The 24,630-nt window shown below is 42.4% G+C and overlaps 2 protein-coding genes across 2 annotated transcripts; one reads left to right on the top strand and one right to left on the bottom strand.

Moving 5' to 3' along the window:
* fgf20b (fibroblast growth factor 20b) lies at window positions 1–1,111 on the top strand. The gene is made up of 3 exons (XM_034543762.1): window positions 1–295; window positions 583–686; window positions 866–1,111. Exons 1-3 carry the CDS (start codon window positions 10–12, stop codon window positions 1,109–1,111), a joined length of 636 nt encoding a protein of 211 aa, XP_034399653.1. The 5' UTR covers window positions 1–9.
* A 21,160-nt stretch (window positions 1,112–22,271) lies between these two features.
* Window positions 22,272–23,728, bottom strand: her11 (hairy-related 11). The gene is made up of 4 exons (XM_034543998.1): window positions 23,675–23,728; window positions 23,270–23,365; window positions 23,063–23,156; window positions 22,272–22,918 (listed from the first exon to the last, which is right to left on the bottom strand). Exons 1-4 carry the CDS (start codon window positions 23,726–23,728, stop codon window positions 22,272–22,274), a joined length of 891 nt encoding a protein of 296 aa, XP_034399889.1.
* Between the last annotated feature and the right edge of the window lie 902 nt (window positions 23,729–24,630).

The raw sequence follows: 24,630 nt of genomic DNA, 5'->3' as shown, positions 1-24,630 counted from the left end.
TTTGACGCGATGGCTGCTGCTGCTGTTCTGGGGGAAGTTGGAGGCGTCTTGCACGGCATCGATGGTGTCGCGCAGGTCGGGTCCCATTTCCTCCTGACCCCACTCGGGGACAGTCCGATGCTCCTCGGGGAGCACCTCATACCTGGGGACCGGCTCTCCCGGAGCACCGCGGCGGATTTAACGCACCTCAAGGGGATCCTCAGGAGGAGACAGTTATACTGCAGAACTGGGTTTCATCTGGAAATACTTCCGGACGGCACCGTGCAGGGGACGAGGAAGGACCACAGTCGTTATGGTAAACACCGAGGCGCACTCTTCATATATTTTCACAAATACGTATAAAATATGAGGCAATACATAGAAAGTGGCCAACTTTTATATTTTACTTTAATACAATTGTCGAAAAAATCCTCAACAATAAAAGAGTGAATAAGAATGATACGAATATAAACATTATGATCATATTCTGTTGATTTTAAAACTTCGGACGAATTGATTTTTTTTTTTTTTTTTTTACGCCTTTATTAATATTCTTTCATCTTTGTCAAAGTCCGTACTGAACCATGTGTTTGTCTTCTCCAGGTATTTTGGAATTCATAAGCCTTGCCGTTGGGTTGATAAGTATTAGAGGTGTGGACAGTGGACTCTACCTGGGGATGAACGACAAAGGAGAGCTGTATGGCTCAGTAAGTACCAGCGTTGCTTATTCATGTGATGACCAACAAGGCTTTCATTCAGTTTTCATATTTTGGAGAACTTGATTTTCAAGAAGATACTTTTTTATTTTTTACAATGTGCCGTATGTTTTTCTGTGCGTGCATCACAAGTCAGGACTACTTTTAATGTTGTGCCCTTTTGCTTTCAGGAGAAGCTCACAGCTGAGTGTGTCTTCAAGGAGCAGTTTGAGGAGAACTGGTACAACACATACTCCTCCAACCTCTACAAACACGGAGACAAAGGGACACGTTATTTTGTGGCGTTAAATAAAGATGGGACACCAAGGGACGGGACTAAATCCAGGCGGCACCAGAAATTTACCCACTTCTTGCCCAGGCCTGTGGACCCCGACCGTGTGCCAGAGCTGTACAGGGATATCCTGGGACACAGCTGAGACCTGGAGGCCCGGTCCAGTTCAGGAATAGCTGCTTAAGCCCTTTGCAGGCAGGGAGCAGAGACGAGGGATGCAGGCAGGGACGTGGCCCGTGCAGGCTGGCGGACGGCAGTCCGATCTGCAGGGATAAAGGCACCGGGGCCTCTTGTAGGAATGCATGGGCCATCTCTCAGCAGCCAGGAAGACGGGCTAGAATGTCTGCACGCTCGGCATGAGGGGGCTGTTTGTTCCAGACGACCCTAAAAAGTACCTGCGTGGAATAGCAGAGGAATGGGAAATGGAGCTGAGCGACCAGGGAGCATCTCCGTTGGTCAGCTGAGTCCATGGGAATCTTTACTGTACTGAAATGGTACTTTTAATGTGGGTACTGTGTCAGAAAGCTGTTTGTTCAGAGGGTCTTTGAAGGAATTCAGTTTGTTGGTTGTCTTACCTGTGTCCAGACCTGTTGGAAAAGATGTAACAATTTATTTATTCATTTTAGATACATATATTTATGTTTTATATTTATTTATTTGAGAATATATTTTTACAGTTAGATACATGCAATATAGAAAAACCACTAGAAACTGTATCGATTATATAAAGACTGAGACACTGTAACATTATGTCTTTTACTCTGAAAGAAAAAGCTCAGCTAGTGATAAACTGTTATATTAAATATTATGGCAACATTTGGAAAATATCTGAAAAGAATGCATTTTATTGAGATATGGTAACTGTGAATCAATTTTTTTTAAGGAATCTTTGTTATGATGGTATATTAATTCGCACCAAACTACTGTCACTTGTGTTACAGGAGGAATCTGAAGTCAACAAACTGACAACACAAACAATAAATTGCTCAAAATGTGATCAAAAATGCTTTATTTTGTGTCAGCCTATGATCAGAGACGAAAGTATAACCAATGTTCATTTAAAGAACCCACGTTTTTACTTTTAACGGAGCAATATTTGGGAAAGGTGACTTTATCGGTTGCCTTGGTCTTTTAGAGTTTAAACATATAAACCCGCTTACGAGACCAATGTTGTCTTTCTTTATGGACACCATTAAGCCGAGAGAGGGGTCGTAGAATTGATGCGCGCATAAAACTTCAAAGCCTCCGTCCAGAATCCTCTGAATGTTAGAGGCCATGCAACAACACGATCAGGGCCAAATAAAATCTGACCTTTAGCTCGGCCCGGCAACTTTGTGTGGAGGTCGGCCCGATAAGGATTACGCGACCTCTGCTGACAGTTTGAGGATGATAGACTTGTTCAAATGTCTTATGAAGCCAGACATTCATGTCTTATGCTCATGCTTTCAGACAGCTTCTGATTCTTTGTGTTACAGATGTAAGATTGTTTTACTGTCCCAACAACAGAAGAGCAACACACGTATGTTTGGAGGGGCAAGGACGAACGAATTATAATATTTTTTTAAAAGCCACTGTTGCATATCTGTTTCCTCCACGGCTTGGGGGGGGGAGGTCTGTGTCGAAGCATGAAAGCTGGGCCTGTGATCTCAGCGTGTGTGATGGCGAGCCAGTGGGGGTGTCTCCATGCAGGGAGCCAACCCGGCTGCCAACTCTCTCCTGTCTGCAGTGGGACTTTCCCACCTGCCCGCCTTGAACATCAACGCGCTTCTGTCGTCGATTAATGACAGCACCCGCGGAGTGTATTATAAGCTACGTGGACAACCCCCCCCGCCCCCCCTTCACCCCTTCACATGTGAACACACGCAAGCCTATTGAAACATGAAAGAGGAGTCTAGTGCTTGTTTTTGGAAAGATGCTGTCAATCGCTTGTCTTTCTGTAGCTTCCTAGCAAAGTTAACAAGCGTGAAAATGATGGACCGGGGCGCGCTTCATTCCTGTGCTCCATCCCATCTTGCCGAGCTAAAGAGCGTGTCGCTGCAGTAGTTTGTCCATGACTTTGACCTGCAGCTTTGTGTCTTGTTTCTCGTTGCAAAGACTTGTGCCCATGAAAAGATGGCCTTGTGCAAGTCTAACAGCGTGACCCCCCCTCCGCCCCCCCACCTTTTGACATTTTGAAGGTCATCCCTCTAAACACGCTCGAAATCCTGACTTGTGATACCTGACGCCCAGAAGTGCTCCTTGGCACTTGTTTAACCAATGTTTCTTTGGAGTCTACCTGGCCCTGAGACAGATGCTTTTGTTCCACCCCCCTACTCCTCCTCCTCCAGGTGGTCCCCGGCTACTCGCTGAAAACACTTAAACCCCTCATCCGCACCCACTCTGGAGGGTTGTCTCACACGCTTAACGGACGCTCGCTGACTTTCATCACCTCCTCAGCGGCAGCCTTAAAGGGCTCTCGAGGAAACCCTATCAAGTGTGTGTGTGTGTGTGAGTGTGTGTGTGTGTGTGTGTGTGTTTATGGCATGGGTCCACGGGCAGGTGTGGACGTCAGTGATCTTCTATGTCTTTCCTCGCAGTCCAGTCAGACAGCGCAGGTGTTCCCTCAGCACTCAAGCTCTCACACTCTGATCTCAGGCCTGCTGTTTGTCAGCTGGGATTTGACTTAGCAGCAGCAGCAGCAGCAGCAGCAGGACTAGGAGGAGGAGGTGAAGGAGGAGGTGAAGGAGGAGGAGGGTGGAAATGTAGCCGACTTTGTTGTCTGCCCCCAATTATCAGAGAGCATAATTTCTATATTTAGAAGGTTGCGTTGGGGAGGACAGGGGAGTTGCCGAGAAGCTCACCTGTTGCTCCAAAGCCGAGGCCACTTCTAAGAGTGTGTTTGCGTAGGGATGGTTGTCTGCAGCTTTGTGTCATTTGAATCCTGCAACTATTGATTTTAGGCTCTTTGTTGTTTGTTTATTCCTTAGTAAATTGCTGGGCGCACAAATTACGAGCTGCATGTGTGTTTATAGGGATTACAGCAGAAGTGTAAGTATAGCGTTATCCACTTGATACTTTTGGGCTTTTATCCGAGTCCAGAGAGAGAGAGGCCTTCTGGTCAAATCTACAGCCGGGGGTCCCAAATACCTTTCAACCAAAAACAAAATCATCTTCCACCACGTCACGCCGGTTGAGCTCAATCCTTTTTAGTGTCAAAGCTGAGAGGATTTTGCGGTCGGCCTTCCGCAAGCGTCAATTAGAGCGTCAGACCTGATTTAGTGACACTCGGCATCGCAAGCTGTCAGCTCCAGTGAAAAATATGCTCCTCTGTTTGCGTCACCATGGAGATGTGAGTAGAAAACAACGATGTTTAGGTGTTGTGGGGAACAAAAAGAAAAGAAGAAGCCGGGGCACTGTCATTTATGCAGAGTTTAGTCTCTCAGTTGTCCCGAGGCACACATAGTGAACAACACGGGGCGCGTTTGCCAGAGACGGACGGACATTTTGTTTCACACAGCATCGGGAGGAAGCAACTGAAGCATCTAACACAGCACACACAGAGGAGGCCAGTGGTAAATGACTGAGGTAATAGAAGTCATACTGGGATATACTACATAACAGCTTTCTGACAGAGTTTTGTTTCAAATTTGTATCCTCAAACAATAAAACTCTGGTCAGTAAAACATGAAAATATTTGCATTCTATCTTCTTATCTATATTCAATTCATTAGGTCACAACAATATTACACTGGTTGCAAAAGCTTATATTTACTCATACACGCTACTTAAGTAAAGATATTACATTTAAAATGTTACTTAATTTCAGAAAGAACATGATAAGTACGGTTCCTAGTTACTTTAAAGTTCAAGAATTGAATGATGCATTTAATATACTTAGACAAGCGTGATTGGTTCAACTAAATACAAAGAAGCCCGAGTGTTTTTCCCTTTTAGCAGAGTGATAATGTGTGGAACCTTTTGGGCTTTCTTTAGCGCTGACACAGCGCTCTGACTGTGCCAGACTACATTTCATTTAGTCATTTGATCCATTGTTAATATAAGAATATTCTATATTCTATTTACTGTATATATGAAGGGCCCCTCTTGCATCATAAATATGTTTACTTTTGATAGGTCACTATATGTTTCTGACTATACAAACTTGGATGCTGGAGGTTTTTTTGTTTCGTTTTTTTACCACTGCTGAAGGAAATCCGAGTAAATATACACCGATAAGAAAGAATCATTATCTACATGGCAAAAACCATTTATCTCCCAAAAAAGGAACCCAGCACATTAATGTAGGAAGTGGTCTCATCCCCCTCAGCCCCTCACATCTGCTGACCAAACCAATGTGTGAGTCCCCCCGGAGCAGCCGTGTCACCCCTTCCTCTGGCCCATGTTTCCACATTACAGAGTCACAAATTAGGTCTTGACATTTGGGCGCTATAATTGCCCCCTGAAAAGCATGAGGCTTCAATTAGGCTCTCAGCGCCATGACAGGTTATCCCTACAGGACATAAACGCCCTGCTGGGCTGCTCGGCCGGACTAACAACACACTCACAAATCTCTTTTTTTCTGTAGTTCGCTGGATATATTATTTGTAGCAATGAAGCCAAGAAAGGCCATAAAATCAGACCAACTGTTCTATAAATAGTTTGATATTCTCACATGTGTGGAGGCCATGCTGGACGAGTGGCAATGCGTCTCTAATAACAGCATAGATCCTTTTGATTTCCCGACTCTTGCCTGACAGTTTCTGCTCCCACAGGGCGTGGAGATCTTTAGGGTCAGAAAAAAGGTCAATTGGTTCATTTCCATAGCTTCTACTTTAAACATTCTTGTAGGCTTTGGAAGCAATTTAATCAGCAGTGAAAACACTGGTTAGCAGCGTGGAATTACCAGCCGTCGTTAGCGATGCAGTACACTCATAAACAAGATTGATGTATCCCACAGGGAAGTGCAACACAAACAATATTTTGACATGTTGGAGGTTTTTCAGGGCTGAAAGGTATTAACACTTAATCAATATAATAATCGATTGTGCATAAATGAAAAGATAAAAAAGAAGCTGAAAATGTATTTTTACATATTAGTGTTTCATATACTGGCTTTAAAAAAGACAAATACACACCCTAATGTATGTGCTAAACAAATGTGAAATGTGATGTGAATGGAATTTGGAAAACACATAATGAAAAACATGCCCATCAACCATTTCATTTATGTCCATGTTTTAGGATCCCCATCTTCCATGCAGAAGATAATCTTCCTGGGGTCCACACAACACAAACACGATTTCACACATGTGTACCTACAAAAGATGACATGACTGCATGTCACAATAAAGATTAGATTTAATTATTTTTTATTTAGGTAGCTCCTGCCCAGTGAATAAATATCAATAGAGACAAAAGTCTGTTGCAGCAGACAACAAATAAAAGACATGCTGCCATTAGCAAAGTGGCACCAACATCAAATGCAGCTCTGCAGCCTGCGTTTAGCCACGAAATATAATATACAAATATTTTCAATTGATAAATTTATCATAATAAAACAGTCAAATATAATCTAAACTGGTAAAATATCTTAAAGATGATGCGGAAACAAACAATTTGAATGATGCAAAAAGAAAAGAAAAGCTGGAGGATATTTCACATGAATGATAAAATATTCTCTCTGGTAAGTTGTCCTAAAAGAATTAGGCAAGAAAAACAAGCCTTCCTTTCTTCATCAACAGATTACCTCACTGTGTGAAGTCATTGTGACTTGATAGATCATACCGAGTGTAATTGTCTATTTGGTCCGGTGAGAGCTGCAAGCAGCCAAAGTAAGGAGTCCAGCGACGTGTAATGCTCACTGCCTGGTGGAAAAGCGCCACAGAAGAAGACTGTACTCTCACTGCCTACCGGGGAAAGTGGAAATGTGCTTTGTTGCCCCTCAGTCAGGCGGAAAATTGCAAACCCATTTGTCATTGTGTGCCAAGATGCAGAGGTCAGTCAATGGATTCCTTCATGACAAGCGCACGGAATCTAATGTTTTTCCACGGCCTCACCCTTTCACACCTGCACCTCCAGGTAAAATAACAAAACAAGGGGAGAAAAGAGGGCTTAGAGCAAGCGACTTAAAGACATGGGAGGGAAAAATGATACGCAAGAAGAATTTACCATGAAACCTTGCACATCTATTGCCCATTTCATCTTATGTGAACCCAATGTACGTATACAGTGGCAGATGAAATGCCAGGTGTTGGCCAAAATCCAAAAACCTGCAGAACACCACTAATTATTCCTTTCTGTGATCACAGAACATTCTTACAGGCTCGAAAGGATGTTGTTTGTTATCCTCTCATTCAAGACAGCAACTGATTGATCTAAGGTAATAACAGAAACATTTATGACATTTTTTCTGCAGCTTGATTGACAGCGTAATCCCGCAGAGAGGCTCAGAGGCTCAGAGGCTGCAGCAGGATGCCAAAACTGATTTGGCTTTCAAATCAGTCGCTCATTTAAATAGTTTTAGAGTGTCTCAGTGTGTACATTGTGCACCTAACAAATGATGTAGTAATGTCTGCAGGAGATCAATATAGATCAATATCTAAGACAAATAGGCCTTGTTTTAATTATCTTTCTGCTTGAGAGCAGCTTAATGTGAGACAATGTGAGACAGGCTGAAGTCAAACAAATAATGATTTATGCTGAAATATATTCTAGTCAAATGCAATTTGCTTGTGATGTGATTTTGTTGTTTGAGATCACTGCACCAATTTCATTTAAATGCTAAGGGTAAATATATGATTATTCAGGCCTTAAAGCAAGGGGGATTACAGGATAATGGCACATTTTATTTCTGTTCATTTCAAGTTGACAGGGTACTTTCATTATTCAGCAACTTTACTGAGAGCAAAATGAATGAGACCACAACATGGAGGTAGTATTAGTGTGTGTAGTTATGAATCTGTTAAATTCAGAAAATCTTGAGCTGCTCGGGCATGGAGAAAAAGTCAAAAATCCAGAGATGTATAATAAAAAGTATTTAATAATAAAGACGATGAATCAGCATATATGTTCTCGGCCGAAGGTGTCTCGTGGCTAAGTTTCCACAGGCTAATAGCACGCTAACGATGCTAATAGAGTCTGTCTGGCCTATCCACAAGAAAGAACTATTTCACCCCTTACATTGATTCGCGTTGGGTTAAATACCATCTCACTCACTGGGCTTAAGGCCTCTCATTGGTTACATGAGGCAGGGCAACATGCCCTGCCTTTCAACAACACTGCATGCTACTGGCTATCCGCTCATGGGGGCGGGTCTTAAACAAGGTAAAGTGGCTAGAGGTTAACGGTGCGTAAAGCACATACAGTGCAAACAAGGACAACGGGCTGACAGAGCTAACAGTGTGGGGGGTAAACCCAGCTAAATGACATAATGTACCCGTAGGGTAGGCGTTATGCTATGCTCACAGTATCACCTGTATGAGTGCTGTGCTGTGGGCATTGGCTAGCAAGTGGGGCAGTCAAACAAACATACTATTTTTTTCTTTCTACTCAGTCTAGTAATTGTGAACAGGACATCTCTTTGATAAGATTATTGCACAGAGTTTGAACAGGGCTTAGCCATACAGTACATTGATCTGTGACTCCTACATAGCTACATTGTATTAATCACAGGGCTAAACATGAACAAGCCCCGGCGAGTTAAGAGGCACAAGTGAGTCAAGAGTGCCGCTTGAGTCCCAGTTGTTTTGCAGAACAGAGAGGAGTCTCAGCCATCACAGACAACCACTTCAGAGGAATCAACTTGACTCAATAGTGCAATAGCTCAAATCTCTGCATGCCAACCCTATTCACTAATACATTAAGTATGTGTGTGAATATGTAAAAGTTGGAAAGTGGATTCAGATAATGTACACAACTATCATGATGATTTTAACCTCGTAAAATAGACTTTTATCAAATGAAGTCAGACGATATGATTGACTTTCCAGTGAATGAGGTCACTGCTGTGGCTGCTCTCGCTGTGATCTATGGGAGTGTTAGCAGTGCAAAATGTTGTTGGGAACTTCAAACAGGCGTTGCTGCAGAGCTCAGATCCTCCTCCACAATAATAACCTTGAGTGCTTCTGGAAGAAGGAAATCCCCTGGCCAGGAAAAACACATCACTCCACTACAGAGGCAACACACAAGACTAGATAGCACAAACAAAGTCCTAGAGGACATCTTATAGATCCATCACATCAATCAAAATCCCTCTAGAAGGCCTGCTTATGACTGCTGATTTCCCCCAGATTATCACAGATTCAGAGGTTAATCAGAGCAAAAAGATGCAGAAGGTGAGAAAGCAAGCAAGACTGGAAGAAGATAGACCCTTCAAAGGAAACTTATTTTTCATTTTTATTACTGTTGAGTCATATAAGTATGCAATGCAGTTCTTAAAATGTCGTCAACGCAGTTTTTAAGCCAATTTTATGGATATTAAAAGTTTGTCAAAGTGTTTGAGCAAATACAAGCGCATATAGTTGAGAGCTATTTTAGTCCCAAATGCGAAGAAATTAAAGAATTAATCTAGAAAAAGAGTCCACAGTCATGCTAGCCACTATGTGAGGTTGTACTGAGGCACAGCAGTGCTCCAAGCTACATGCTAAGATTAGCATGCATGCTAACGTTGTACTTCCTTATTGTAGCGTTTAGCACGCTAACTGTTGCTAATTAGCTCTTCACACTAATTACAACGATGATGGGAATGTCATTTTTTTTGCAGATGTTTGGTCATCCAGTAGTGGTCAAATTCAAATGTTGACCTGATGGAAGAAATGAAGACTGAGATGATCACCAAAGGGATTATGAAAAAAAGAAATTTCATAGCAATCCGTCCGTTATGAATAGTTGATGAGATATTTCAGTCTGAACCAAAGTGGTGAACCTACAGACATTGCCATCTGGCGTGCCGCTATCTGACTAAAATCTATCTGTTAGGTTTTTGTATTGAATGGCGTGAGTATAATTTTGAGAGAGAAAACTGAATTGCATGTCTCACCACATTTCAGGACAAAATCAAAAAGTGTGACAGTTTATGAAAGTTGTTTCGATAGGAGAAGTTACGTGTTAGCTAGCTTAGCCTCCTGAGAGGAATCATAATGCTGATATACTGTAGCGTAGTCAACGTAAAGGCTAAAGTGATCCTTGAGAATATATGGGAAATCGTCACAGTCCACTGATTGGTATAACAAGAATACGTAGATTAGCAGTCTTTGGACTAGGGGGGATTTGGAAGATACTCTGGCCTTGTCCTCCCCTTCCTCCTGCTCAGCAGGCATGCATACCTCTCCACGTCCCAGTAACTAATCATCATACAGATCTGGACAAGAATAGAGTAGCTGAACACACAGGAAATATCTTATTCGAGCTGTCTAGAGTTTCACCTGTGCGTCCCAAGTTCATTTCCTATGCCTCGACCAAGAAGATGTCAGTATTGTCTGCTTCAGTGGGCAGAAATTAGACTTCAAAGCCTTGAGACCCGGCAGAATAGTTTAGGGAGTTGTTCAAATGTTCCAGTGTTTGAGCGGAGGACCATTTATATTCCCACAATAATGTTTGCTTTCCTTCTGTCTGGTTGGCTCTGCTCCTGCACTAACCCAGGTGTGTGTGTGTGTGTGTTTTTTGTATTGAATTCAAACTTATCTGTAAGGTGATCATAACCCTGTTGCCAACTAGGTAGGTCAGGTCTCTGTGTTATGAAACCAGAAACATTTGTTGGGACAAAGAAACACATGGCATGATTTGATTGTGAAAAGGAGAGCGAAGTTTAGGATTCAGAAGTAACATATGCATCAGATATTTGACTTGTTCTTGTCTCATGCGGCACGAACAGAGATCAAATACAACCAGTTCACCTGCGTGGTTGAAAAATGAATTGACGTTACCTTTTAAGAGAAATAAGCCGGGACGAGCTTCTCTCAGATAGTTGACACCCCCCTGGTCGGGAGGATCAAAGTGCCTCTCTGTGCACATTAGGAAAATACAAGGGACTCATTTCAAGCGCTCAAAGTGCCACATCGATGCTTAGCCACACATTCCCCCTGTCAGAGGCAAACAAAGACGGTTTTCTGGGAGGAGAAAGGCATGCCGTTTCCTCAACATGCCTCACCTGTGGTGACCAATCACAATAGCAGTTACAATCCCGAGCCCTGAAGGAAGATAGGTGAGGGTTTATGTTGTCATTGGTGGATGCTTTACAATCGGGTGTAATACATCTCGCTGTTAATGTTTATTTTCACAGGGACCACCTCATTCCTTTGGTCTGACCCAGAAGGATGCAGAGTGTAATCATAACAGCATTGATAGGAGTGAGTTTAGATGTCTGCAGAGCGGCAGACGTTACACATTCATGCAGCTTCTGCTGTGTCAACAAGCAAGCCGTCATCCTGAGAACTGGAATCACTGGTGTCACGATTGTAAGCATGCACGTGCATTTATTAAAATAAAACACAAGCCGTGCAGACGCTGGACTTCTTACTTTATCGTTGGAACAGTTTATTTTCATAGTGACGTTTATAAGAACTGTGTGGAATAAAGGTTGTTTTATTGGTAGTGAAGGTGCAGCCAAAGGGGAACTTGTGTGCCAGGCGAGTGGTGGCTGCACTGGGAAGTGAATAATGTGTTCTTTTATCTGTCATGGTTGGTACACCTGAACAGAAAAATGGAGAAGGGTCAGTAAAACCCAAATTACGATATATAAAAAAGAGAGAAATGCTCACATACCTCCTGTGGTATCTAGCCATGCGGATGTGTTTGGTTTAATTGATTCAGTGGCAGAAGAAGTATTCAAATGCTTAACTTAAGTCGTCCATTACAAGCTAATATGTTTTAATATTTGTCCGTAATGTATTAATTGTGCAGAAATGGCCCCTTGGTGAGTTCTATAACAATGCATCACATTCATGATTGTATTTTTTTTTTTTGTATGTCAAATCTTGAAACACAAGTAACCCAAGATGTATGGAGAGCAAATTTGATTTCCAAATTAGAGTAGAAGTATAAAGTAGTAGTAGCCTACCTCAAAATGACTCTTTTTTTTAAATCCCCTTTTTTTTGGTCACTTGGCAGCAGCGCAACAGTGTATGAACATAACATTGTCATATTATCATCGCATGCAGCTGTGCGGCTAGCAAACCGTTTACGTCTTGTTTTACGCATGCAGCTGTTTTTTGTTCACCTGCTAGTGGCTAACTCTGTCTTGTGTTGTTTCGGTGCTTGTCAGGTGTACAGTGGGTTTCATTGGCCCAGGTTGTGAGATATTAATGTCTGAGATGTCTGCCTCCTCCACATTACAATACAGGTAAGCAGAGTTTAATTTGAGGAAACATTTTTCAACAGCTATGTGTTATTTCAGAAACAATGCCCCAGATACTTTATACTTTTTTGATGAAAACTGTTGACGGTGTGATCTGCTTTAATGCTGGAAGCACCACAAGCTAAATGTCATTCACTTCCATTATCAGGGATGTTGCCAAATCTCAGAGACAGGTGCTCTCATGATCGGTAGAGGTTAGACTTATACGCTATAACATAAAAGGTTGATTTATCAAAAGCAACCGCAGCACTCGTGTTAAAAATAACACAAAACGAGCCCCTCCGACTGACAGTGAGGCCATCGACAGATAAAGTTAGATCAGCCAACTTTGAAGAAATGCTGTTGTAAGGGTGAAGATGGAGAGTGTAAATCAGCTGGCGCTGCAGCTCAGGACCTCACAGCTGGGAGGCCCCTGAGTTCCAGCCTGGCACAACAACTCAGGGCCTCCAGGAATCAGCTGAAATCAGATCGATAATAAAACACTACTGAGACCCTCAAGCTGTGAGCTTTCAAAAGGACCATTAATGGAGAATATAGACCAGTACATAGTTATGATGGGTACGAAAACCCAAGAGCCAGTGAGGTAGATCATTTTAGGGCGCAGACGTCTGCACAGCCTTTTTTAAGTCTATTTTACATCTGAAAAGCAGTAACATGCAAAAATATTGTCTATTATCAGCATCATGAAGGCTTCGCTCTGCTGTGATGTTGTAGGGAAGAAAAGAAGAGAAGAAAAAAAGCTGACGACAGGGTACTTTCATGTTACTTATCGTGACACCCTATCAGGGTGATCTAGATGGGCCAGACAAAGTACCACCAGGTCCCGTAGCTCTGAGCAGAATCTCTTCTGTTTCATCACATCTCCCTGCCTTTAGTCCTCGGGGAGATGGGAGGTTGGTGGTCCACGCATTTAGACCACAGTGAAAATAGAGGAGGGAGTCTGAATGAAAGATAAGTCTCGTCTTATTCAAGAGGAGGTATCTATGTTTTATGAAGGACGTACAAATATGGAGCTGGATGAAACGAGAGAGAAGAAAAGCTCTGATAAACTACACACACATCGTCTCACGCAACACTCCTCAGGAGGAGATAGCGTGCTCATCTCTTAAATGCGCCTAAAGCTGGAAGAGGGTGCATTTGGGGAAACAAGCCCACACGCTGTTGCATTTTCTGGTGTGCGTTTCTGCATAAGAAATGAAAAACAACAACAACACAAACACGTTACCACAAAAAAAAACGAAAAAAAAACAAACAATTAAACACACATCATGAGAGGCACACCAACATTTCAGCAATCGACACATCACTGGCAAATCGCTGACGCGGAACCAAGTGAGACGAAGCTGACATTGCCTCGCCTCTCTCTGTGTGCACAGCCAGTTTGTCAGCATGTGCTGTGACGGCGCTTCCAGACGCCACGAGATACGTGTCAGCCACAGTTAGGCAACCGTTACCGTGAGAGAGAGCGCAGGCCTTCCTTGACGGTAGTACATGGAGCCAGTAGACCAACCTGCAAATCCTCATCTTTCAAAAATATATCTGATATCCACATCTGCTGTGCAGCCTTTTATGTGATGTAATTATGAAGGGAACCCAGACTTAGGGTCTACAGCCGCGCTAGCCGCTCTCTGAGACTGCACATAGGCAGCAGCGCTTTGGGCTAACTGCTGACATGCTCACACAGACGAGGCTAACGTGCTGATGTCGAAGAGAGATTCTGTAACGGTGTATGTAGATGTCAGTGTTGATGGTATTTGTAGTCAATTGAAGCTATAAAGTCCTCAGTGCGTGCTATATTGACGGAGAAAGCTGAGTTTTCTCGCCCGTGCTGCCAGTGCCTACATTACCCAGGATGCATTGTGCGCCCGATGGCTCATGTGGCCGCATCCTCGCACCCTCCCCTTTTAATTTCTGATATTCCGGCTTGAATAAATACGTCTGAATATCCAAGTCAGCCGTAAAATGTGTGAAATGTGTTTCCATAATGTCGTCCGCACTCATATTTTGGGATGCCATTTTTTCTGTTTTAAACGTAGCTAGTTTGCAGCGCAAGCACAGAGGACAAGGTAGTTCTGTTTGAGTGGTATTTTACATTACAGTACATTACAGTACATTACATGTCATTTTACCAGGTTCACCTGCTTAGTTAAGTGTGCTGATGTTCAGGGGAAGTCCTGACTGCCTTCTGTCAGTCACTGATCCGTGTGCCACCACTGAACCCTTCACAGTGATGACTACCAGCACAGAGAAGAGTGCAGGTATTTGGCAGTGAAGGTATGTAATTTCCTATTTTATTGTAGCTCTTGTTCGGTGCTTGTTCCTGCATGGAGCCGCAGTGGGAAACCCCGACTTCCCAAGACCGAGCGCACTCTGCTCATCTGCACCAGCGCTGCCAGGTGTCAGCTTGTGACGCCTTAATAAAAAAGCAAATTTTTCCATGCTCGTAATGTGCAAGTGAGAAGTCTATAAATATTTTTGAATGCTGCCTTGATTTGTTTGTTCCTACTCAATCTATTCTAGAAGAACACACGTTTCTGATTATAGATTTGTCCTGTGGTGGTAAATTTAGAACCATTTGGGAAATGTGCATCAAGGTACCTGTTTTTTTTCCATCCCACCCTTTATCTCCACTTCACTGTTAAATACGGCACAACTAGTGCAAATTAAACCATAAGACAAATCAAACAAAACTGCAATTGAGACTAATTTTAGACCTTTCTTAAGTGTGCTCTACATTGTTCCACATCTTGGCTTCAGACGCTGCAGTCCCCGGAGGAATTCTTACATGGAGATAAGTACAGACTGCTCTATTCGTCAGTGCAGGGGGCCCCTTAAGGACCCGGAGAATCTGATGTCCACACACTCTCTCTCCTGCACTCTGACATTTTCTCAGCAGTATGAGGTTACATACGAGGAAGAAAAAAACATCTTCATCAACTAGCCTCCTTTTTTGCGAACAAAACGGCCTCCCACTCCTGTTTCTGGTGACACCAGGACAAAATGTCAAAAGTTCCCAAAAGGTTGCCAGCAAAACAAAGTGTTTTCTAAATGAGAATGGACAGGAGCTAGTATTTTTAGATGACCTATGTATCAGTTGCTATTTTTATCTGCAGCTTCTATTTGGTACCTTGACCTGTGACCTGTGAAGTTCTTACCGAATTTTAGAAAGGGGCAAAGAGCATAAAGTGTACTGAAGTACATCCCCGGGATTACAAGCGTTCCAGGATGAGAGTTTGTAACCTGCGGTAGCTGCAGGCTAGCGGGGTCACAGCCCACCCAAGGGGGAGGGAAGACAGGGTCACAAAGGCTGAGGAGGATGCATGTTCCCAGACACAAGGTAGACAGCTCCAGAGCCCAAACACAAAACACAGGAAGGCACTGGCAGACATGCAGGCAAGGCTTGATTCTTGATACTTTTCTGTAAAACCCCAAATTAACAAATTGGCGATGAAGTCAATCCAGACCCAATTTCAAGTGAAATCACGCTCACAATTAATTGCCCTTTGAATCTAAAGATATCTCTAAGCATTGCAGGAAAGATTATAATTTGGACCGCGCGAATGACAATACACTCTCGCATACTTGATTGCAGCGGGACCCCTCTGGAAGAAAAGGTTATACAATCTCTGAAAAGGCGGCCATTGTTCATCATCTTCACCAAAATGACTTGAATTGAGAGGTAGAAAGGCAAACCACTGGACCAATGGGAGAGCAGCCCATGAAAGTGGAGAGCACTGATGCATGAGTGAAAAGCGCCTTATGTCAAATATAATTGTCCTGCCCTGAAAAGCAAGCTAGCGATGTCTGATTTGATTCCCTCCTGTTTGGCTCAAGTTACTTCCTGTCTGCTTTAAGCATGTTTGCTGAGACAATCAATCTCCTGGAGAGATTCTGGGATGTTCCGATGTCTTTGTCCTCCAAAGAGCTGAATTTAATGACCTCTCATTTCCTGTTTTCTTTTCTTTGTTTGAAGTCAAATGTCTTTTTTAAAGTCACTGAAACTTGGTTTTAAATTGTAAAGCAAAAGTTTGATATTTTGGGAAATGCACTTATTCACTCTCTTGCTAAGATTTACACGGGAAGATCAATACCACTCTCACATTTACAGTAAATATACCATCAGCAAGTAAACTAAAGGTAAAACAAAATTGTTCTTCCAGCTTCTCTGAAGCCCACTAATTAAAACATTAGCTCTTGACTGTATAATCTCTGAGTGTACATACTGTGGCTTTATGGGGGTTATGTGCAGGGATATTAGCTGTGTGCAGTTATTTCCTGAACATTTTGGTTAATTCATATTTTAAGCTAAACAAACAAGAAATGATGTGTTACTGTAATTAGTGAATTTCAGGGGTGCAGCAATCAACACAAATATTTTGTAAACAAGTAAGGTGGACAACTCCCATATTAGCCGGGACATCCCGTGTGGGCTAAGTTGGTTTGTCCCACTCGGGACCTCCCCTGTCCCATATTGGCTACTACTCTGCTCTGAACACCGGCCGGCATTCTAGGTCACCTGATACATCAGCAGTAGCAGATCATGTGCTGATCTCGCCACAAGTGAAATCACCCAGCGTCCCATCATGGGCTCCCTTATGCGCATCAGTTGTAGGTGTTGCTTAAATTCCTGCAATGGCAAGAGTAGCAAAACAAATCCATTGGGATTTCTTAGATCATTTATTTTGAGGTTTATTCATATAAACTTACATAATGATACCGTTTTAGTAAAGCTATAGACTAAATGGTATATACAAAATGTTTACCTTTCCAATTGAAAAATAATATGAATTTAAACTGTTTATTCACACAACCCCATACGCACAGCGCTGAGGCAGCGTGCAACTGTTAAAAAGCTTGTTTAATCCTTTACGTGGTACTGAGCAGGTCGGCCATCCTGTGTGCTGTTCGTTTAATTGAACAAGATTCAACGATATCAATCGATTTCTGCATCTCACTACTGCGTTTTATTTATTTAACTGCACTGCAACTTTTATTCTATTTTTTGCTTTTTGACTGTTTTTTAATGTTTTAATGAATGTTCTTAATTGTTTTAAAATATTGTTTTCTTTTGCATTATATTTTGATGCTTTTAATGGTTTCATGTGAAGCACTTTGAATTGCCCTGTTGTTAAAATGTGCTCTACAAATAAACTCGCCTTGCATGTTAGCATGTTAACAAAAGCAAAATACAGCTGAGGCTGATGGCACTAGTTTTGCAGGTGTTGGAAATGTTTACCTAATGATGGCACTCAATGAAAAGTCAGTGGATCCCCAGGTTAGGGACCACACATGTCTGTACGTAATGTAGTGACTCTCCAATAGATGTTGAGATATTTGAGTATGGACAGAAGTGGTGCCATCTGAGAAGCCATGCATGCTAGCCTGGTCGGAAAAAGAAATAAACTAGTGCTATACAACATATACATTCATTCTCTCCCTGAAATTAATTGTTATAAAACTATGGAACCGTGTGCCCAAAATAAGAATGTTTTGGGGGGTTTATATGGAATTTACAGTCCTATCCTCCATGACGGAAGAAAGTCCAGCTGGAGGAGGTGGGTGTCCTTTGTGCACACTGGCCATTCTCCGTCCTGCTCCTGTCTGCTGTCCTGAGTTGTTGGCTCCGTGGTGAGATGTCTGCAGTGGCCCTTCTCCTGGCTTTTCTTTTGCCCGTTGCTGCTGGCTTGGAAGCATGTCCAGCTGTCCTATCATTCTGTCAGCGCTGCTGTCTCCCTCAGACCCAGATTAAAAACGGCAAAGGGGCCGCCAGGAAAAGTGGCTCGCCCCGTCTCTCAGGACTTATGTCAAAAATGTTTCAGTCCTCAGGTAATTTGCTACAGTCTGGGATCCTTTCACTATTACTTCAAAGAGCCTCGCAAAGAGAGAGAAATGAAAGGGAGGAAAAATTATATTTAGTTGTGGGTAGTGACAGATCTACATTCTTGAGTATTGACATGTGATCTGAGTGAGGAGTCCTCCTTTACTAGGGATGCTGACTGAGGCCGCAGCCATCCTTACATCTAAGCACTGTGTCCATGGAGAGTCCAAAATCAAGTTGAACAAACTGACTCAACTCTAAAAGAGATCACAGTCATTTCATTAGACAGTAGATGGTTTATAAAAAAGATTTAACAGTTTATCATCTGGGTATTCACATTACAAGTTACTACAGTGTGCATTATGTTATTCATGCTTTGTACATCTACTACTGCACATTAGTCTAAATCCTTTGCTTTTGCTTCACAAGTAAAAGGCGTCTTGAATTTTAATCTATCCCAAGGCAGTGTGTGTCGGAATTAGTCTAAAATGTTCTTGCATATGTGTAAATGTTGGCAAGGGAAGTTAGTTCTGCCCTCTGTGTAAGATAATCCTCTGCTATTAAATACTTAAATTAAATACAAACTGGTTAAGACCTGTGGAATGAGGAAAGAAAACCGAAAATTTAACTTGATCTATCTCACAGGAAATGTAGATTTATTAGGGTTGATTGTCACGGCAAAAATAACTACTGAATGACATACAGCAGAAGTATTTAGTTTAAGTGAATCCAGAATCCGATATCAGGTGAGAGATCTGAAGAACACCTGTCACGTGCACTCTTGCTGTTTGTGTGTATCCTTTTTAGGTGCACAGTTGTTGGTTTTTGTTATTTTTTTAAATTGCACTTGCACAAAGAGATCCTCCGCAGGCCTTGACAAACCCTGTGACATCTCCACAGCACAACGTCTCTCGAGCTTTCTCCAAATCAGGAATGCATGGGTGCATTCATGGCAAACAAAAACAGTGATTACAGAGGGTAACAGGATCAGCTCTAATCAGCGTGTCCCGAGAAAACGCCAAGGAGTTTTCAACCATTGTCAGGTCACTCCGAGGGGTGATCTCTTAACCTATTAATTATGTGCCGCGGCAATCGTCCTCTCCAGCGTGAGCGACCTCCTCTGCTCTCATAGGTCTGTGCAGCAGAATGATCAAAACACACAGAGAGACAGTGTGGTGAATCAAGCTCCCATTGATGTGCTCTCCCTCTCATTTTTATGACAAAGAACAATGGCCACGTCATAACTAATGGCAGAGAGAGAGAGAGATTCTTCAGTGCACAGTGGAGTAAAGAGGGGGGGAAGACAACTATTATCCAAAGACATGTTCTATCCTGTGATGAATTCTGTTAACTAAAGCCAACCCATCGGTGCCTCCCTGCTGGAAATGTTCACAGCGTGTATTAAAGAGTTGATCGTCAGATAACGATTGGATTGAGCATTGACAGACAGAAGAAAGAAGAATGATGATCTGACATGTTGGGCTTATCTCTGATGGAATGGCTCCATGACATCCTTCCTCTGTTTAGCCCAAATGACAATGAAGCTTGTCAATGCTGCCCTCTGTTGGTCATAAGCTGCAACGGCACTCACAATGAACATTTTACTACAAGTTACACACACAGACCGATTGATTATGAATGCAGTTAATAACAAATAATATTTATAAATATACATATAAATAAATATATGACTTGTTTCAAGTGATCCCCATATTCTTTCTACAACGGCAATCTGTCAGAGAACCCAATTCAACCAATCAATGGCCTGGCTATTGCGTACAAAGAATATAAGCACTGTCTGCAATGGCCGACATCATCTGCCTTGTCTGGGGGGATCCTTGCAGTGTGCTGTCTTGTCACTTTGTCCTGCAAGTCTTAATGTGACATTCTTCAAGAAGTTCAGCCAGACGCCCACGAAGCCGTGAGGGAACTGGAGGTCGACCGATGTTTTACAAACTATCACTGTGGCTGTACAGGCCCCAGTAGTCATGCAGGGTCGTACATTAGCGTTTGGCGGAAAATATCTGAGTGCATGCGATGAACTCCTGATAAATAATCTAAACAACTGTTAAATACTCCATTAAAGGGCACTTTGAGGGAGGATGGGGGAGCGCTGGAACTCACTGGGCTCTGCAAGCTTGAGTTTCTCCTATACTCTTAAGTTAAATACATTTTTTAAAAGCCTCTCGAATCAGCTGAAAAATACATTGTCACCAAGCTGAACATAGGGCTGTTTTCCTGATCTGCTCTCACAGGACTGAGACACTAAGCATGGTGGTCTTACACGATGCGTTGCAGTAGATTAAACTATAATAGACACCATTATGACATTTATATGGCTATTGCTTTTTATGACTCTTGTGTGGCATAATGGAAGATTAATTTTTCATGTAATACTTACTGTGAATATTTTCTTTCTTTATATTTTTTTAATTAAATTGATTATGACTCATGGCATACGACTATGTTTTATGATGAGACCTTTTATGCCATAAAACGTTATAATTTATATGATTAATAATTGTATAATAACATACAACATTACTGGTGGTATTCTTGATGAATTTTTATGGCATCCTAGACATTTCAACTTTTATGGCGTACTATACTATAACATTCTCGTGACATTTTTATGGCATACTTTATGACTCTTTTATGGCATATTATATTAGGATATTTTGTACACAATTTTTAGAGCATGCTATACTGTGATATTTGTATGTAAGTTGTTATGCATACTGCACTGAGATATATTTATAATACCTATTATGACATACCATAATATGATCATTTATACTATACATTTTTTATGACATCTATTATGACTTTATGGTATATGACATTTGTATGGCATGCTATACATTACTATTTGTCATGGGACACCATACTATCACTTTGTTAAGACATTTCTACGGTATACTGTTTTATAACACTATATTAGACATCATTTAGCAACCACACATCTCCTCCTGGAAAGCTCTTTCAGGTTGACCCTTAGAACTCCCTCGTTCTCCCCTTCCCTACCTTCCTCCTCCCTCCTCCCCATCCTCCGGCCCTCCTGCCTCTCTCTGTTGCCCTCTCTCTGTACGGGACATGCTCCAGTGCCTCCTGAATCCTCTCCTCCTGCTTTCTTCTTGAAGAGATGGGCAATAGGACACTGCAAATCTGACATCGGTAAGGAGATTGTTGGTGATCCCAGCAGCAGTTTTTAATATTAAAAATGCCCATTAAAGTTTGCCGTAGCCTAGCCCAAGGTGACATCTACAAATTGTTCATTTTGCAATTAACCAAAGGACTCACGCCTGTCGTCTCAACAGCGCCCTCATGTGGTCAGGCAACAGAAAGCATCCAGCTGGCCCCGAGTCAGTGGACACACAATAATATGACTTTTAACAACATAATAGACCACGACTGTTTTATGGATTTGTATGGCATCTTGTACTATATTTGACATTGTATAGCATAATATCATGTTTTTTTATGTCAAACTATTACTTTTAATGATTGTTTAGGACTTACTATACTATGGCATATTATACTATGTTTCTTTGCTATTTTATAGCATACTATATCATGTGTTTTATCTCATACTATATACTGTAATTGGTATGACTTTTTTAAATGGCATAATGACATTTTATTACATTTAAATTCTATAATCTGTCAAATAGCTCTCATTTTGAGACATCCTTCAGGAGCTGCAATCACTTTTTAACACGTGTAAAACTGCAGTGTACCTGCCTGTTACTGCTTTAAAGATATTTAAACTGGTTCACAAGGATATTAGACATATACCAAACATATATTATCTGAAACAATATATTACCTTCATCACATAGATGTCATGCCTGAATACTAAGCTGCAAAGCCTTATGATTATTTGGTTCCAATAAAAGTTTCACACAGGCAAACCTTTCCTACCATAACTCATGTGTGTATTTGATAAGGGCCACGAGGACTATACATGTACAACCCAAGACTCATTAGCTTCAGCACAAATTTTATTAAGAAGAAAAATACAAAATATAGGAAATTTGAATAATATGTACACTATACACTTCCAGCATGGAGTTTTTCATCCTCTCCACAGCTAACGCTCGCAGCTCGATCCCACGGCTCTCCTGTTCTCAGTTCCTCAGTCTCTGATGCACTCCTTCAAAACCAAGGTCTCCACATGGTTGAAGAGGAATTTGGTGATGACCCCTCCCTCGGTGCAGGGTGTGGAGGGGATCTCAGTGTGAGGAGAGGGGGGCAGTGGAGGGCAGGAGGGCCCGAGTGAGAGGCCGTGGGCGAGAAACTGAAGAAGGAGGTGTTGGAAGACAGAGGTGACAGGCTGGGGGGGAACGGGAAGTGAGAGGCAAATGACGGGAAAGGAGAAGAGGTGGCATAAGTGGAGAAAGAAGGGGAGAGCCAGGGAGAGGGAGGAGGGGACAGGTAGTCGTGGAACGGTGTGGAGCAAGAGAGGGGCTGAAAGGGGGAGTGAGATGGAAACTTTGGAGACTCCCCTTTCCTCTCAGATGTGCAAATGACATCCGCAGATATTCCATGTGGCCCTTTGGCCACCTCGGTGTCCGTCACCCTGTGGTTGAAGTCTGGTTTGTTTGGCTGCTGGCTCTCTGTGTGATGTTTCAGCCCCTCGATGAGGCCGCTTCTCTGTGCTGGTGTTATTTTGTGCATGTAGCTGGCCAGCTGGGCCACACATTGCTGAAAACCTGCACTCTCAATGGTGAAGAGAGTGGGAGCGTTGGACTCTGGGCGATGAAGGCTTACCACAGGAGCATGAGTCTTCATGTGACTGCAGTCTGCAGCAGAGCAAAGACACACCAGGGCGAGGGATAAAACGGGGGGGGGTGGGGGGTAAGATTAAAACACATAGGCTGCAGGGAAAAAAGAGGTGTTCATGAAAAATGTTAAAAGGAGTTAAAGAACTACTTTGTTTGACTAACCCTTTCTGAGTGTCCTCCCATCTGTCCACTTCTGAACATATTCCACAGCCAAGTCGAGAATCTCTGCTTTCTCTATCTTAGGATTCTGAAGCCGCTGTGGGGAAGAACCGTGAAAAGGGGGAGGGGGATACATTTCATCATTGTAAGGTTATGATTCCCTTTAAATACGTAGAGATGCTGAATGGGATTGTGTTCAACACGACTCACTGGATCAGACGTGTGGTTCAACAGCAAACTTCTCAGTTCAGCCAGACTTTGATTGATTCGGTCTCTTCTCTTCTTTTCCACCACTGGTTTGAGAACCTGGAGCACATAAACCGCATTGTGGTGAACTTGTTGTCAGGTATCATTAGAACAACTTGGGTTGCCAGGTTGTGGGCAAAGAACCGTGTTGGTTTTCATGCCTGGCAAACTGAAAATAGTATATATTATATATAATAATCCTTCACAGAGCAGTTCTAAGCCATTAATGAAAATAGTTTTCAATGAAAATAGTTTTCATTAATGGCTTAGAACTGCTCTATGAAGGATTATTAATCATTAACATGAATACAGTCTCAAAATAACCTTTGTAATGGCTAATTAGCAGAAAGCTATTAAATAAGTTCTTACCCTCTTTCTACTCCTGCCATCCTCCAGAGTTGTGCTTTGTAGTTTCCTGGTCATGTTGTCGCGTTGGGTCCAAATGCAGCAAAGCGGCCTCCTGTCGGCTGCGGACTATTATAAGTCGAGCTCGTGCAGCCTGTGATTGGCTGACAAGTGGGAGTGACGACACTGATTCGAAAACGATCTGTCCTAACTTCATTATGGGCCATGTATATGAAACAGTGATCAGTGAGATGTATCTAAAAAATAACTTACATCACATATTAAAGGCGAAGAGATAACTTAACTTTTAGAGCCTAACTGTATCATTTGTGATTAATAAACTATAAAAACAAGGTTCAGGTAGTATCTCTAAAATAACCTACATGACATATTAAAGGCTATCTATCACAAGTGATGACACCTTCAGACCTTGTTTAATAATTTATCAGATCACTGGTGAAAGGTTAAAGCACAATATGTCGCCTCCCATAAGAACATTTCAGATATCGGAAGTGAATATCGAAACTGTATCGACGGCCCTCTTCTCATGCAGCGTGCATTGATTTCATTATGGGCCAAATGCGTCCCGAGCCCTCTGAATACCTCTAACGCCTCCCAGAAGTGAGACTATGGGAAACTTCTTTTTTTCTCGTGGGAACAGAAATGAAGTGAGAAAGTGGGCAGCGACGAGGACTTTTTATGACGTGTGAGGCATCCACACTTTGAATACGTGCTGAAAACGGCCAAATGACAAGTTTGGTCCAAACCAACCAGTCCGGTTGACTGACACGAATCACACGCGCACGCGCACGGATGACGCTCTCCGGTGTGTGCATCTTACAGTTCGGTGCATGAAAATGACAATGAAAACATGTTGTGTTGAAGTGATAAAGCGACTATAGATCGAGGCTGCGCGCGGGGCCAAAGGGAAGCACGTCTCGTCACGTGTGTCGACGTGACGAAGTGCGAGGAGGAGGATT

Source organism: Cyclopterus lumpus, chromosome 10 (genome assembly GCF_009769545.1).
Source record: "Cyclopterus lumpus isolate fCycLum1 chromosome 10, fCycLum1.pri, whole genome shotgun sequence".
NCBI lineage: Eukaryota > Metazoa > Chordata > Actinopteri > Perciformes > Cyclopteridae > Cyclopterus > Cyclopterus lumpus.
This window is presented reverse-complemented; position numbering and strand designations above follow the sequence as displayed.